Consider the following 16,624-nt stretch of genomic DNA (forward strand, 5'->3'; position numbering starts at 1 on the left):
CGAGCCATCTGCGTCCGGCGGCGAAGATCGTCCATGCGCCGGCCTTTGAGGCAGCTTTGGTCAAGATTTGCAACAATGCGAAGCTCACTGCGTCTGAGTCGCGCGCAGTCCAGCGATTGGTGGTGGAGCCAGATGCTGCAACTGGTAAGAGGAAGGAGCGCTCGACGAGCGATTACGCCAGCGCAATTCTACGAGGGGGGAAGCAGATGCGAGCGGCTGGTGCTGCGGGTGTGAGCTTTCATGAGCTGGCAAAGGTTGTGCCGCCCACCTCAAACACAGTTGAAATACTGTTTTCGCAGTGCAAGCTCATTCTGACGCCTCAGCGGTCATGCATGCTTTCTGCAAGCTTTGAGATGTTAGCATTTCTTCGCGTGAACCGCGACATGTGGAACGCGACTTCGCTCGTCGCCAATGAGTAGGAAGACTTGGTAGTTGGAGGCCACAATATACTTATATTGGCCCCGTTATTATTATTGTACTTCATCATATTCCCGTATTATTATGGGACTCGATGTCTTGCAGTACAATTTCGTATTGTATTGTCCGAGGCCCACGGTACTTCACGTACTGACATTAATCCGCAAGTGACAAACCGGAAAATTGCAGTTGAGTGAGCTACCAGCCAATTGCTGACTAGAAAAAATGGTGTTGCAAAAGAATACCTGAGGTACTCTTCTGTCCCGTTTTTGTATATAACCTCTACAATTACATAGAATTTGGACATAAACCTCTGGCATTTTGTGCCGTAGAAAGCTGCTTAAAGTATCCTTTAAGGGCTTTATACTTAAAAATTGTTTGGTGTCCCTTCAAATAGAAGTGTATGGCGTTAACGAAAGGGTTAATCACAGGGTTTGTGATTAAAATGGCTGGCTGCAGTATTTCTTGGTGCAGTAGCAAACAAGGATGCGTTTCCCTTTTCACTGCTGAAGCAGAACTTATCGCGCTGAGTGAAGGTGCAAAAGAAAGTGAGTGGTTTTGGTACTTGCTTTTGGAAATGGGTTTTCATCAAACAAAACTTGTAGAAGTATGGTGTGATAGCTGGTCAGCTATAAGAATTCGGAAACCAAAAAGCTAGCAAGCACATTCAAATTAAGCTCCTATTTACAAGGGATTTAGTAGAAGAAGGACGTTTGGTTGTTGAATATTGCCCAGCTACAAGTATGGCAGCAGACATCCTTACGAAGGCTCTTCCTACAATGCAGTCGACAATACTAAGAGACAAAATTGGAGTAAAAGGCCTTCTGAACACTTAGTGGGGGTGTTAGAATGAGTATTTAAATGATGGTATAACTACTGAGCAGAGGGGAGATAAGAAAACAAGTGGACGATAAGTAGACGTGCAGAAGAGTGTAGATAGAGCGGAGATAACCGCAGCACCTCACTTACCGCCGCGGCGACGAAGTATAGTGCCCTCGGGCGGTGGTCGCCGTAGCTAGTGACCTCGCTGAGAAATTGAAAATATCCGGTGATATATAACCTCGCTCAAATCGTATTATCTAATAACAGATATAACAATTCTAGATGTGCTAAAGTTTAGTGTGGTACAGTAGCTATTCTGGTAAAATTCAACAGCACTACCAGTCGTCTGCACGTACTACTACTCGTATCACTACCAGAATAAATATGTCGACTTCGTTTTGAGAACTCAACCCGAATTTGCCTCGCGTCATTGTCGGTCCATCAAAGCGGATTCCTTTTGAGAAAACTACCAGCAACGGTGCGATCGTGGTCAATCCGTCTTTCTTGACAATTTGTGACCAAATCGAAAACTATTGGAGCGCATTCTCCGCTTTGCTACGAAATGAAGCGAATGCAAGATTTAAACGATTCGAGCTGGTTTCCGGAGCCTAAACGGCCTAAGACACAAAGCGGTGAGCAGCTTAATGCGATATTCCGCTTCAAGCACCGCGCTCCCAGTGACATTCAGGATGAAGCTCTTTGCCACGTTTTAATTAAACAGTTTGCAGATTTTGTAGCAACGGTGAGGCCTGTGACGGTGCCTGGTCACTGTTGTGCTCAAGCGAATCCTTTAATTGACGATCGCGTAGTTCTAGCGTCCGAATTCGCTGATCACGAAGTTGATGTGCTGCGGGAGGTTGGCCGACGTCTGGACTCTTCAGTTGATGACATCCACAAAAGAGGAGATGTTTGGTATTATCCGTGGTTACCGATGTACGGCTGCGCTCTACAGCGAACCAAGGTCAGTGCTGCGGTGGTCAAGCTGGAAGTTATCTTTGTGGACGGATGGGAACGAATCCTACATTTTGTGCCGACGGGGAAATGCGTACATAGTGCCGTTCCTAAGACCTATAAAACGTTACATTGTGCCGATTTGGATTCGGCGTTGGAGGAGGAGTTCGGAAAGGTGTTTGATACAAAATTGCGAAAAGCTCAACAGGAGAAAGGTTCAAAGCGGAGTGCATCCTGTAATGATCTTGGACATCAAAAGACACCGCAATTCATCGCAGCAGTTGTACGTCGTGCGGTTGCTAAAGTCACTTCAATCGTAGAAGACGTCGGTAATGATAGCAGATTATCTCCCCACGGAGGTACAACCGACGTAGGGCAGCATACCGGGGGCAGCCCTCGTGGTACGTGCTGGCCACTTGTGCAGGCAGTAATCGAACAAAATATCTGCTGTGGTCGGGGCCTTCTTCGAAAAACGATGGTGATGTTCAAGATGAGTTTACTTGAATCGTTCGTGACTGAGATGCAAGAAACATTCGGTCGTGGTGGTACTAACGTAAAAGAAGGATGCGACGCTGTGGACGATTCGTTTTTCATGCTACAAGACGTTGTTCAGAGTGCAGTTGAGCTTCTTGATTGTGGATATGATGTGTCGTCATTGAGGGACGAGTGCTCTCGTGTGCGAGTTAGTATCGGGGAATTTGTTGATACGCTAAACCTACAAGCTGCGACGCCATACCATCTACCGGATTCCACGATATTGCAGCAGCTCTCTTCATTGGAATGTGGTGTGAAGATCGACTCCCCTCAGCGAGAATGGGACTTAAATTGTGAAGAAAGTAGCGAAACGAGGCACACTCGTGTGCTGGCTAATCTGGAAAGATGCTGGTTTCTCGATGGGGCTACATGCAGTCTGGACGCGTTGCTTCAATGGGGAGAAGTGAACGCGGCTCCAAAATCCTACAAGTGCATTCTAGCTCTGCGAACATTTGAGACATTCATGTTTGAGAGATCCCTCAATTTAACTGGTGAGGAAGACTTTGACAACAACGAGGAGAAGATGCAGTCACTTGTTATAACATACCAGAAAGTAGCAAATGAATGGCGACAGCTTCCCCAGAAAACGTCCGAGCTGAAAGTGGAGCAGCGCAGTCGAGAAATGCTCGTCATGTGGATTGCGTTCTGCCTTGTCCACAAAAGATGTGTGAGCCAAGTGCCGCTGTGCGCCGAGTACAACATCGCATTAGACTGGAAAGACCTCAGAGTGGCGGTTCTTCGTGATCGAGCAGCCATTTCTGCACTTCAGCGTGTCGCCAAGTACATTCGAAGCTGGAACGAGGAAACCAAAGGTCTTCCGCTCTTCGACTTGACGAATCAAAGCGCCACTTTTGGTTTTGCACGCAAATTCGGCCTTAATAGCGCTAGTATCGTTGATACTTACGACCGTGAAGTCAACATCTGGGAGGCGCATGTAAAGAGTAAGTGGAACGAGATCGCACAGAAGAAAACCCGAGCCACGGAACTACGGGCTCAGATATCTCGTCTCGACGAAAACTTGGAGTCAAAACAGAACGAACTTGCCGAAGAGAAAAGACGTTTGAGCGAGCTTTATCCGCCTGGCGAATTTGGATGGTCGTACCGGGAAAGCGGTGCTCAAGACCAATTGTCAGCAGATATTAAAAAAATCAAGTCGGAGCTTAATAAAGTGAAGACTGTGCTGAAGAAGGTGCTCGTCACTCCCTCACCTCTAACCAGACCACTGCCACCCGTAAAGGATGACGCTATTCAAGTCATTTTTATGGTGACCATGCCTCGAAATCTTGAGATTTTAGGGAGCTTGTGCCTAATCGCTCAGCGAGCCATTGCCCCGTTTGACCCGACGACCGAAATGAGGGCACTACCCAGTGTGAGTTCCTGTAGTTGGTGGCAATTTTACTGCCAACATGCGCCAAGTCAAGCTGTGCGTGCCACTACCAAGGAATTTGCCGTAATGCCCAGTTCGTTTCACCTTTCTGACCGACGCGGACCCAAAACCATTGACGGTTTGACCAACATTGCCCAGCTCAAAGCAGAGTGCGTGATAGACCCCATGCTGCGCGGAACGGCTTTAACGTGGAATGATCCGACAGGAGTGACGCTAAACCCCTTCAACGCTACTTCGAAAAGTGTCACCGACAGCTTCATTGAGCAAATGCCACAATTGTTTGAGGATTTCCAGTGGATGAACGCATGGCCTGGTGATGATGACACCCGGGGAAATATGGTTTACGCAAATTTACACAAAAGGCCTGAAGAATTCGAGAAATCGTTGTTTATCGCACTAGGCTCGATGCGCTCGTACCCGTTCCAGCAGTTCCGAAAGCTGCAGTGTGTATTACTTGACGATAAGTTACCGTGGTCGCATTCGTGCGTGGAAATCATTGTGCGACAGACACTGTATCAGATTGGTGAACTTACGGCGGAGGAGGACCCAGAAATGCTCTGGAAAACCGATATGCTGCAAGGTGAGAACGGACTGCAAACATTTTGTGCCGTTCTAAAGCTCGCTGCGACGAGACTAGAGCAAACACCACGATGTTTCGAGAATATTCCATTAATCAGTGAGCTTTCAGGCTATCTCTATCAATTTACACGGGATGCAAAATCTATCGTGGAATTGTTTGCGAGAATGGCACGACGTTGGGCTACAAATTTACGCTTAGAAGACAGAGGTGAGCGCCTTCCCGATCGAGTTGCCGTTCTCCGTCAGAAAGAGTGTATTCTATACGGCTACGCGTTGTTATCGTACACATTGGGACCTCTGGACGACCAAGCAGCTCAGGAAATATGCGAGTTGATGGTTCTATTTCGGACCAGTTTTCTCTGTGCTAGTATCAATTGCCCCTCCACTAACGAAATGCTTCAAGTGGAGAGTAAACTTCATGAACTGATGTCGCGAAAGATCGACAGTCTGATAACTTATGTCAACAGAGACACCGATAAAGTGCTGACCTCCTTGGTACATTTGGTAAGTCCGATGGCTCCTGGAAATTTGACATGGAAGCAAGTTGAAGAAGTACCACCAGGTGACCAGCAGCTCGGATGCTGCTTTGAATCTTCCGATAGCCACTATGCAGTCAACTTGTTTACGGGTGTCGTATTGACTGATGGCAACGCACCAGGTGGACTTCCGGCCAATATTCGCGTACACGAACGATTCCAGAGTCTGTTCGGACGCTGCAACTTCGAGGTGAATACAGTGAATGGGCTTTTCCAGACTGAAAGTTTGTATTGCGGTCGCTTGTACGAGTTTGGATATCACGAATCGGAAGAGCTCTTTGTCCAAGAGCTCATTGTGGACTCTCGTAACATTTCAGGTAGATTTCAATTGTGTTCGACCGGCTGGGTTGCATCGTTCTGCAACCATTTCCCAAGACGCCTGCGAGATTTGTACTCTCATTGGTATTGGGTGGAGCGAGACTGCGTTCTTTTTCGGCCAAAGGAGGCCAAGAATCGAGAGGTGTTCTTCGTTGCTTCCTTCGACGAACACAACTCCCTGCGATGTTACCAAGTACCTTTCAGTGATACCAAGTTGACGTACGAATACATCGTGACGCATCTTAAAGACTACGACTGTCTTGTTCAAAAGGATGATCCGATTGGCGAGGTATTAAGAGTGCTAACGAAGCTCGAAGACGAGAGGTTTCTCCATCCACTCAAGTCTCCCAAAGACACTCTGAAGATTGATCTGCCACGGTTCAAGTTGCAATTTGTTCTCGATACCGACATGCGGTTTGCATCTGTGGAGCACAAGGGATATTTCTTAGCGAGCAGCCAGCAATTCGACGACTTCCTGCCGCGTTTCAGCCGATATTTGGTACTAGAACTGAGCGACAAAGCCGATATAACGCGACCAGAAGTTCGGATACTGCTCCCGGTTGGTTCCGTCGTTGAGACTTCAGACGGTATGGTGGACATCTCTTTGCCTTTCGAACCAGACAGTCGAGTGGACACCGTGTGCTACGACGTTCACCGTCGGTTAAGGACGTTCGAAACGGAGACAATCAGTGCCAGGTTGCAGCTGGCTGCGGTTTGTATTCGAGCAGGAACGAACGTACCGAGCAAGCGACTGCAAATGACAGGAGCCGAAGCTGCTCTCCAATATCTACGGGCCTGTCGGTCGAGTAGACCTTATTCTACATTTGAAGAAGATACTTTACGGACGATTCGTGAATGGAGTTTTCGCCTTCCCGCAGTGAAGATTTTGGCGGTGACGTTGATGATGAAGGCTGAACAGTTAGGATTCCTTTACGGTCGACCTGCGTCGCGTAAAATGGCGATGGACAGTGTTGACGAACAGACGGAGTACACGGATATTGGTGCAGGACGACGTCCAGTGAACGCCCTTCGTACTACATTCCGAACCCAAGAGGAGAAAATGATATTTGGCCGTGTTGTGCATTTTCAAAAGACTGTTGCTAGTCAAGAATTAGTGTCGTTGGGTTCGCCTCCTGTAGCTGAAAATTACGTGAAAATGGTTGAAACGGGGCTTAGTTCACTGGTCAAATGCACGAGAAGAGGGTCAGATAAAGTACTGTCGCTGTCACTAACGAACGCCACTACCGATGCCATGGGCACAGCAATGTTGGACGAACTGGAGCTTAGCTGGAAGTACTACCGATCCCAAACTCAGATGCAGCTAAAGGCTTCTCCAAGTTCGTTGCTTGGGTCATTTATGGAGTTTCTCGACGATATTTCATCCTGCAGAAGCAAGATGGAAACGTATTTGTGGGGTGCGTTTGCAAATTCTACGAGTGGTAAGCGAGATCAGCTTCTCGCACTCGTCAACGCAGTGCTAGTAATGACGGTGAGTGATATCGTTCGGTGCTCTTATGACAAAGAAATGCTCTACAAATTGACACTAAGGATGAATGACGACGCACGGGAGAAATTCAAGAAAGGGGTCCTACAATTTTTGGAGATTTGCGTTCTCGAAGATAAAGTAAAGCGTCTTGTTTGCAAAGCTAAGCGCAGTGCTGACATGTCGGACGCTCAACTGGTGGACGAACTATTCAACGTGCGTCAATGGCAGTCGGTAGACTTTCCTTATTGGTTGGCGTTCGAAGTGGAAGGACGACTACAGATCCGACACGAACAGTTTGTCGTCGCTCAACATCTCATCAACCAGCCAGGAACCGTCTGTCAGCTCAATATGGGGCGTGGCAAGACTCGAGTGATCTTGCCAATGCTGTTCCTCTACTTCACCCAAAGTCGCTGTTCACGAGTGGTTCGAGCTCATTTTTTGGGTCCTTTACTAAGCGAAGCGCGACATTTCATGCACCGTTACCTATCTGCTTCCAGCGTTCATCTCGGTATTTTCGAGCAGCCATTTCACCGTCAAATCGAGTTGAATTCTCGGAGTCTGGAGCTCATGCGTGATATTCTGGACGAAATGAAGCTGTTTGGAGGCATTCAGATAGTATCCCCTGCGCACCGCATGTCGCTTGAGCTAAAACGTCTTGAGTTAGATAAGGATGCCTCTCTCGTAAGCACACTGGACGAAATCCTCGACAATGACCAGTTCGTGGATGTTCTGGACGAATGTGACGCTCTACTCCACCACAAATATCATTTGGTGTATGCGGTAGGCTCTCCGATCCCGCTTCGCAGTGGCATGGAGCGGTGGAAAGCTGCAGAAGCTCTACTGAGTATCATAAGGGATGGATCCATTGGATCGCGAGTCGCCAAGGTGCTGAAGGCACCGCATGTTTCTTGTGTTGCACCAGACTATTTAACACGCTTGGGGGCTTACGATGGGACTCGGCTGAACACTGTCGTGCAGAGCACTGAAGAGCTACGAGACCATCTGAAGAAGGCACTGGTACTGGATCTCATTGACAATGCTCCGTTCGAACTGATGTGGCTCAGCACTCTTGGGACTGGGAATGTCGGTCACGCGCTGGTCCGGGCTATTACTGACAGCTCTATCAGCTTACATGAAGCTATGGGGAATCACATGCACAAGTTCACAGCGTACACTTCTCAGCTGCTGGCACTGCGGGGTCTTGTAGCGTTTGGTGTGTTGGAGCACTGTGTGGAGAAACGATATCGAGTGGACTTTGGGCTTCCTGATCCTGGCACTCGGTCAAAGAAAATTGCGATCCCGTTTCGTGCTGCGGATGTTCCTTCGGAAAGATCCGAGTTTTGTCATCCAGACGTTTGTATTGTCCTCACGTTGCTGGGATATTACCATAGAGGACTGACTAATGAGGAAACTCGAAGAACGTTCCAAATGTTATTGCGGTTGGACACTTCGGAACAGAGACAGCAGTACAGTCAATGGTTTAGTAGCGTCAAATCGGGTCTAGACGATGAGACCCGCAACGCATTGGGCGATGTACGCCACATCAGCCTTGCAGATACTCGACAGTTTGAGTCGCTCTGCAACGCCTACAAGTTCTGCATAGATGCGATCAATTTCTACCTCAACACGTGCGTGTTTCCTAGAGATACGACGCAGTACCCTCAACGTTTGTCAAGAACGGCTTGGAATCTCGCAGCAGGAGCGAACAACATTGGATTCTCTGGAACGAACGACAACCACCGTCTTCTCCCTCTGTCTGTAGCGCAATGCGAGCCGCATGAGCCTTCACTGTTGGGCACCAATGGGAAAATGATCGACAAGATGCTGCGAGTGACTCAAGGCTACGAGGTGATTCGTCCTAGTCCGAGACGCAATTCGGTCCCTTGGGAGAGTGCTCTGCTCTTTGCAATGGACAAGAAGACGCAAGCTCTGATCGACACTGGAGCTCTTCTTGCTGGTGTATCCAACCACGAGGCAGCTGCATTTCTTCTACAGCAGTCAACCTTTGGCTTTGCTGGCGTAACATACTACGACAGTCGCAAACCTTACAACTGCTGGATGATCGCGGAGAAGAGCCGTCGTGTTGTGATGCCTCTGAAAAAGGCGTCGATGCTGGAGAGTGAGACCTTCGTGATCTTTGACGAGGCTCGATCGCGTGGGTCCGACATGAAGCTCCCGTCCAATGCTTCCGCTGTTTTAACGCTAGGACCCAAACTAACAAAAGATAAACTGATGCAGGGAGCTGGACGCATGAGGCAGCTCGGCTGCAACCAAACGCTGTGGATAGCGAGCTTCGACGAGGTGGCGCAGAGTCTCCTTCAGTCAAGTAAAGAGCGAGAGATTACGCACTTGACAGCGATCGACGTGTTGAATTGGGTCATGGACAATACGAAGGCGGAATCTGTTCGTGGGCTGTTGGAGTGGGCGAGCAACGGTATTCATTTTCAGAAGACGCAGCTTAACCACGAGACAGAGCTGGTGAATGAAGATTGGTCGCTGAAGACTCTGTACCAAGAGAAGATCACTGAAGACAAGATCGCTCGAGTCATCGAAGCTAAAGCGCGCTTTGGCGTTGAAGGGGTTGATGACGCGTTGATAGCTGAAATTTGTCGACGAGGTTGTGTATACGGCATGGACGACGAAGTGTGTATCACTGCGCATACTGACGAGTGTGAGCGCGAACTGCACGTGGAAGAGGAGGAGGAGCACGAGCAAGAAAGAGAGGTGGCTGTGAGTCGGCCTAGGAAAGAGAAGACCTGGAATTACTCGAGTATTCTGGGGGCTCGGTCGATTGAGAATCTTTATGGCATCGTGGATGTAATGAGTATGGACAGTTTTATCCGCCAGTGGCTAACGCCAACGAACTTAGCGGATCTGGCATGGACACGCTCTAAACTCTTTGGAACGGAGAATTTTTTCACGACGATTGTAGCTCGGAAGGGTATGGATCATTTGAACGAGTTCCTCCGTCTGATCGATGTAATGCTGATATTTGAGAATGGTCAAGTGCTGTTGGTGTCCGAGTGCGAGGCCGATCACATTCTGGGGCTGCTGTGGGCAAATAATTGCAACTGCAGCTTCCGTCTTGTCAATTTTGCGTTTGTTTGTGAGGCTATTGATCGTATTGGAGCACAAGCTCAGTTTCGAGATGTTGCAATGGCCCGGGGTAGTCATCTGGATGCGGATGTTCCACATCTGTCGATAGCAGCATGTCACGTGTTCAATGGCGAGACGATGCCCACAAGCCGCCAACAAGCTGCACTGGAATTGGCATTTAGTGATTTTCTCGAACTTGTAGTTCAGCGAGAAGCCACAATGGCGAACTTTGTGACGTCTCGGGGCAATGGACACAAGTGGCCGCGTTCATTTCTACACGACCTCTGCTGTCGCCTGGATCTGAAGACTGCAAGTGAAGTGTAGTCTACGTAGTCTGCAGAATTGAATTTCATTTAACTACTTCATTTTTACTGGGGGCTGGGCTTACCCCAATGTGAACGCCAAGATGGCAACTTACCTAGAACAAATCTTGAACGATGGCAGCGACTGCCCCAGCCCCAGCTCCTTGGTCTTCTTGTTCGTAATGGAGAATAATTGACCGTCTTGCGTTGCATCAATCGAGGTGACGATGACGTCCACCGGAGCGTCGGCAAATTTTGCGTTGCGCTTTTTCTCTTGATGGACGACGACGAATAAAGTGATGACCAAGAACAGGAGGATACAGCCACAGATAATGCACGCGAAAAATCCATCACTTAGTCCACCGTCATCCTCGTCCTCGCTCGTGTACCATTTGTGGTAGCCAGGAAAGATGTTAGTAGTGAAGTCAGCCACGCACCCTTTCTTCGCGGCGATGCGTTTGGTGCCAAGGTCTCCCGTGGTATCACTGTCAAGCAAGTAGTAGTAAGAAGGGGGGCATGACGAGAAAAAATCGAGTTTGGCTGAGCCATCGTTTTCCAGTTTAGTGGTGTAGTAGAAGAACCGTCGAAGTGTTTCCGACTCAAAGAACCCAGTCATACAGTAGTCGCCCACGTAATACCTGATGGCGTAGCTGAATTCGTCACGATCGCTGTCCTTGTCGACGACCTGGACGATGTAATCCTCGCCGATGCTGTGTCTAAAGGCCTCCATGTAGTCCGAGTGGCATTCAGTGCGCACAGTGTTGTTACTTGGATCGGTGAAGCACGTGGCCCTGGTGCAATTTACGTCCTCAGTAGCTCGAATCACGTTGGGGACGCCATTACAGCTATCATCGTCCGAGTAGAAATTCTCAGCAGTGTATACGCTTTCAGCTGCAAACAAATGGGCTGTCACCAATATTAGTACGACGGCGAGTTGCTCGCGAAACATGGCGCACGTCACGGCGATGGCAATGCAAATTGTGAAGTGAACTTTTTGCTATTCGGCTAAAAAGCTTATATGGGTTCATCGAAGTCTTCGGACAGGCGATCGACTGGATTGCAAGATTCGATCCTCTTATCCTAAATGTCGATGGGAATAGTGTGAGGATTAGTGTTGTGTCATAATGTCCTCTATGTCAGCGTTGACAAACTGATAGGCTCGATGCGTTGTGTTGACATGCAGCAGAGTTGAACCTTTCAGCAAGCAACTGCCACGAAAGATATTTTACAGAAAGAGAAATATATGGCCACGACAGGAGATGTATCCACTATACACAATGATGGCGCTGGCATCTTGGCCAAAAAGAAGTGAAGTCTGTACAACGCTTAAGCTAAAGTTGGTCGTTGCTTCGAATCTATCGACTCACAAGATCCACCAAGCTCAGAGTCAGGCTCGTCTCGGAGAACTTGACGCCAGTTTCTGGCGTTGTGATCCTCAGAAGTCTGCCATTGCACACCCGTCAAAGTTGATGCAATTTCGTTTGGCTTTGGACGTATGAGCATCTACTATCGACATTACCACGCCGAAAGAAAATCAGCGGCTTTGTCATCATATCGCTCGTCCAGCATCACTTCGGGTGCCATCCATACTGACGTACCCACTCCTGCTGCCATGGTGGCATTTAATGTTCTTTTGAGACTTCAAAGTCGGAAATGGTGGCTTCCTTCGCTCGTTTAAGTTTAAAATTTCTCTATAGAGGTCGTGGTGGATCTCGGGTGGCGCTAGTGGTGTGTAAGCAAGTCAGTGCATGATATGTGTGAAGTGTGGTAGTAGCTTTGGCTCGATTAAAGCCGTCCGGATTTAATGCCAGAGACTTGTCAAGCAGCAATTGTCGGTCTCCACCGTCCGTTAATTCCAGTCAACGAAGATATCTGATGGTGAGTTCTCCCACGCCACGCCAATGAAAGATACAATCTGTGGCTAGCAACTATCTAACCTGTCGATCTGGTGAAGGCCGCCAGGGACCAACTCTTTTTAATGATAATAAGTGAGGTGTATTGTGTTACCAGCCGTGTCCAGCCTAAACTCGAATACCCATTCCCGACTTGTGGTACCAGCTTTTCACTGCTACTCAAATAAACTTCTTCACAAGCTCCCTGGCTAAGAAGTTTATAGGTTTTGATCGTATCGCTGGGAAATTGTCGTTCCAAATTGGGCTTCGATCTGAGAGCACAGCTGCGATTAGAGCCCGAATTCAGAGACAGCCTCAACGATGAGATTTCTACTGGAAAGTGATCTTGTCCATGCTATCGATGATTGTTAGCATCGCATGAATGGCTTTTCGAGTGTCGCCTTGTCCACACTTTTAGTCAAAAAAAAAATAATTAAAACCCATTGGCTATTCAAGCTCGTCGAATCCGAATAACACCGCATCGCCCGTTCGCATTCTAAGTCCCATCGCGTCATTTCCATTAATAAAACCTTCGCAATTCCCACTAGCTGGAAAGCTTGACAACCGAGTTAAATGTCGAGCGTCCCACTGCGCGAAGTCCCTGCTTAACCCCTTGAAACCGGGAGGATTTTCACCATTGTATGCTGTATATACAGCGTATTAACATATATATTTTTGTATACTCAAGGGGAAGGGTACTGGACTCCCGCTAGTGTTATACTTCCTCTCGTTGGTAATAATTGCAACAGTCTCCTAGTCAAGAACGTGGTTTTTCCTACAGACTCGCTTTGGAAGCGCTGATTGGCGGAATCGTCGCGGTGTGATCTCCTCTTTCCAACGCTGGTTTGCGCGCGAAAAACGATGCTCAGACGCCAGAGTTATCGACGGAAATGTACCGCAGGCAGCTTGCCATTTCACAATTTTCAGCATCTTTAACACCAGACACTCCCCATTTCCAAGCCGCATGACCAACGCAGCCGACTCAGCTGGGGCCACTTCGAGGCCAAACCTAGCGAACCGAGAACGCCAGGATGTCGTCCTCTTCATCCTCATGCACAGCGTGCGGGGGGAAACCTGACTGGGGTTGCTTGACCCGTGCATCTGACCATTTTGGCGTCGACAACAGCACAATCAGCCGTGTTTGGTCCGCTCCGCACTGCTGGAGCAGATAGCCGACGTCCCTTTCAGACGCCGCATGACCCAAGACAGTTTAGCAAAAGAGGTGGGTGTGTCTCGTTCGGTCATTCGCGACGCGCTAAAGGAAGGTAAGCTGCTGCGGCACTTAAAGGTGTGGATAGTACAATGTTGCACTTATTCCGTCCCGGAGGAAGTAGACACTAGTGCTGTATATACGGCAGTGCATAAGTGGCTCTAGCTCGTATATATACAGCATCTCATGAGCTATGCGCTTGACAAAGATGTGGAGTTTTGCGTGTGTAGCACGAATAACGGTCTATGTTGCACTTCGATCAGTCAGTTGGCCTCGAGAATATCTCTAAAAATCCGAAAACAGTAATAGAGGCAGGACAACTAACTGACCTATACTGAAAGTAAGTCAAGGTAATGCACTTGTCCTGCAATCTGGTGATGACGTCCTGTACGCCAGCCAAACGAAATCACTTCGGACCAAATATGTGTCGTTTCTGCCTCCTGTCATCAAAGCGCGGTGAGCAAGTAGACTTGAGTGCTTGCCTGATCAAACCATAAACAGTCTCACTTCTGGATCCAACCACGTGTTATTCAACTCTCCAACACCAAACCTACTCAGAATCAACGCGACGGCGCTTGGCAGGCGATTTTCCGGGCGATCCTGCGGTCTTTGGCGCACGTACGCGGATCCTGCCTCTCAAGACCTCCGGAATGGCCTTGCCGTTCTTGTACTCCTTATGCCAGACGTCCCAGCAGCTCAACATCTTGTCACTCACGATCCACTTCGGCTTTACGCAAAGATATATAGACCCGGGGAAGTCGCAGCCAACACAGAAGTATGTCGAAGTAGCTCCGCGCTTGCCATTTGGTGTTTTGAGTGTACAGACCTTGCAGTTTTTCTGGACACGCTTTCGCTGGCCGGAGTGATCTCGCCATTCTTCACTTTGCTTAGCCACATGACCAGTAGAATCAGCTTCCTCTACTCCACCGCCTTCGTTAGCAGAAGCTGCTTCGCCTACCACGCATACAGGTTAACTCAGCTGTATGTACAGCTTAGCCAAAGCGGTAGATACAACACAATGACTTACCCGGTTGAAACGTGTTTTCCTCGTACATGTCGTCCACTGTGAGAGCAAGAAGATCCTGGTGCAGTTTGCACATGTACTGCACGTGTGTCAGAGGCTTGATCTTCATATTCTTGCAGTAAGCGCGATGCACAATGAAGCCGTTGGTGATCGCTAAATCAACAAGGCCCAAGAACAGGGACTTGTAGTATTTTCGGAACTTGATCGAGCGCTGCACAGAGTATCGTTGTAGGCGGAGTTGATCATGGACATCAACTCCGCCCATGTAGCGATGATAATCCCTGATTACCTTAGGGCACGCCACGTAGTTTTGCTCTCCAGTCTTCTCGCGTCGTTGCACACGATCCAACGCAATGTTTCCTCCCACCGAGAGAAAGTGGACAGGTTTGCTGTCCCACCAGCAAATTGATGTCATCTTTCTCACAAGCTTTGACCGTGCGAACGACAAGGTGCCTCTTGGAATGGGTTTGGGCCTTGACTTCTTCTTCGTCTTTACGTCTTGGTAGAAACCCCAACGTTTAGTCATGATAGTGCCAATAGTATAGAAACCCATGAGTAGCAGCTGCACAGCTAACACGATCGAAGTGTAAAATCGATCAACCACCACGAGTCGCATTGACCCATGGTTTGAATGAGTTTTACCAAAAACGGCTCGCATGTTACGCACAACAGCGGCAGGACCTGACTGCATGTCGACCGCGCCTTCTCAGCATTATGCTGCTTCTTACCGCAGTAGACTTCAAAGCTGTACATCACGACATGAATATACGGCATAAGTGGCCCAGCTAATACAGCAAAACATGTTTACCTCCGTACCGAATGCAATAAGCAGAGTGTGCACAGCAAAGCATAAATAGCTTGGTGCCCCATTTGTGGGACTTATCTTTCATATACACGCGGGTGCGATTGTAAGACGACCGACACGGAAGCATCGCTTCATCAAAAGCCAGCTCAGCGGGGAAGATAAACGCACGTACAAACGTCTTCTGCAAAACGGTCACCACCGAACGTATTTTCCAAGCACGGTCACGAGTAGCACGGGGGTCTTGATTGCTGTTGAAATGGAGGTTTCGGGTGATTTCCATAAAGCGATCACGGGGGAGGAAGCGTCCGAGAATACCACGAGAGATTGCTCCGAAATCATCCCCGCGCCAGTGATTGGCGAGCTTCTCACGATTTGGTGACACGGTGCGCGCTATCAATAGTCCAATGTAGATGCACAGCTCGTGTGGCATTATTGGCTTCACCGATAGAAATTGTTGTCGGATGTCTCGCCGGGTCTTCGTCTTCGTAGTTGACACGGGTCGACCGGAGCTCCTATTCTTCTGTTCCCGCTCTTCCTTCCTCTCAAAATACGCCTCGACTCGGTTATCCAGTTGTTCATGCATGTAGAAGTTGCTACATTCCGCAATGTGCTGCCAAATCGCCACCGGCATGAACAGGAAAAAGAGGGAAAGAGGGGATCCTCCGCCTCTCAACGCCGATTGGGTGGGCCCGTGATGACCGCTCCACAAACCAGGATACTCGTTAGCATCCGAGACAGGCGTGTATGGATTTTCTAAAAACCCGGTGACGTCGGGGGTTTCAATATCATGCCATCCCGTCTTCGAGACCTCTTTCAACGCGGGGCCGACGACTTCACCAGCAAGAATTTGTTCTTGCCCTCCGAGCGTGCTTAGGAACTTGTCCGCGAAGAACCGCTCTTCTTGATCGTACAGCTCCTCGTCTTCTTCATCAGCAGAGTCGGAAGCAGATGAATCGGAATCACTTCCATCCATTTGACTCAAATCATCTCCTTCGGACTCGCTGCCCGAGTCTAGCACGTGATAATTCTTGTTTCCGTTGGGGTCAGTGTTGATATTGCCGTCGTCGTCGACAATGATGTCTATTGTTGAGCTCCCGTCTAAAACAGTATATACGTCATACATATACAGGTTAGTTGAAAAGAGTATCGTGTATATACAACTTTGATTAGGACATACCTGGTTGCCCCGATTCAACATCGTCTTGGCTTTGATGAGAATCAAACACAGCTTCTTTCAAAACAGCGCAAAATACAAGTTAGGAATA

General features: G+C 48.6%; 1 protein-coding gene across 1 annotated transcript; it reads left to right on the forward strand.

Annotated features, from left to right (window-relative positions):
- Positions 1-3,247: 3,247 nt before the first annotated feature.
- PITG_01010 (uncharacterized protein) lies at positions 3,248-10,450 on the forward strand (the record flags this gene model as incomplete). The annotated part of the gene is made up of 3 exons (XM_002909494.1): positions 3,248-3,782; positions 3,894-6,617; positions 6,759-10,450. 3 exons carry the CDS (start codon positions 3,248-3,250, stop codon positions 10,448-10,450), a joined length of 6,951 nt encoding a protein of 2,316 aa, XP_002909540.1.
- Positions 10,451-16,624: the final 6,174 nt, after the last annotated feature.

The sequence above is a fragment of the Phytophthora infestans genome, genomic scaffold (genome assembly GCF_000142945.1).
Source record: "Phytophthora infestans T30-4 supercont1.1 genomic scaffold, whole genome shotgun sequence".
In the NCBI taxonomy this organism is placed as follows: Eukaryota; Oomycota; class Peronosporomycetes; order Peronosporales; family Peronosporaceae; genus Phytophthora; species Phytophthora infestans.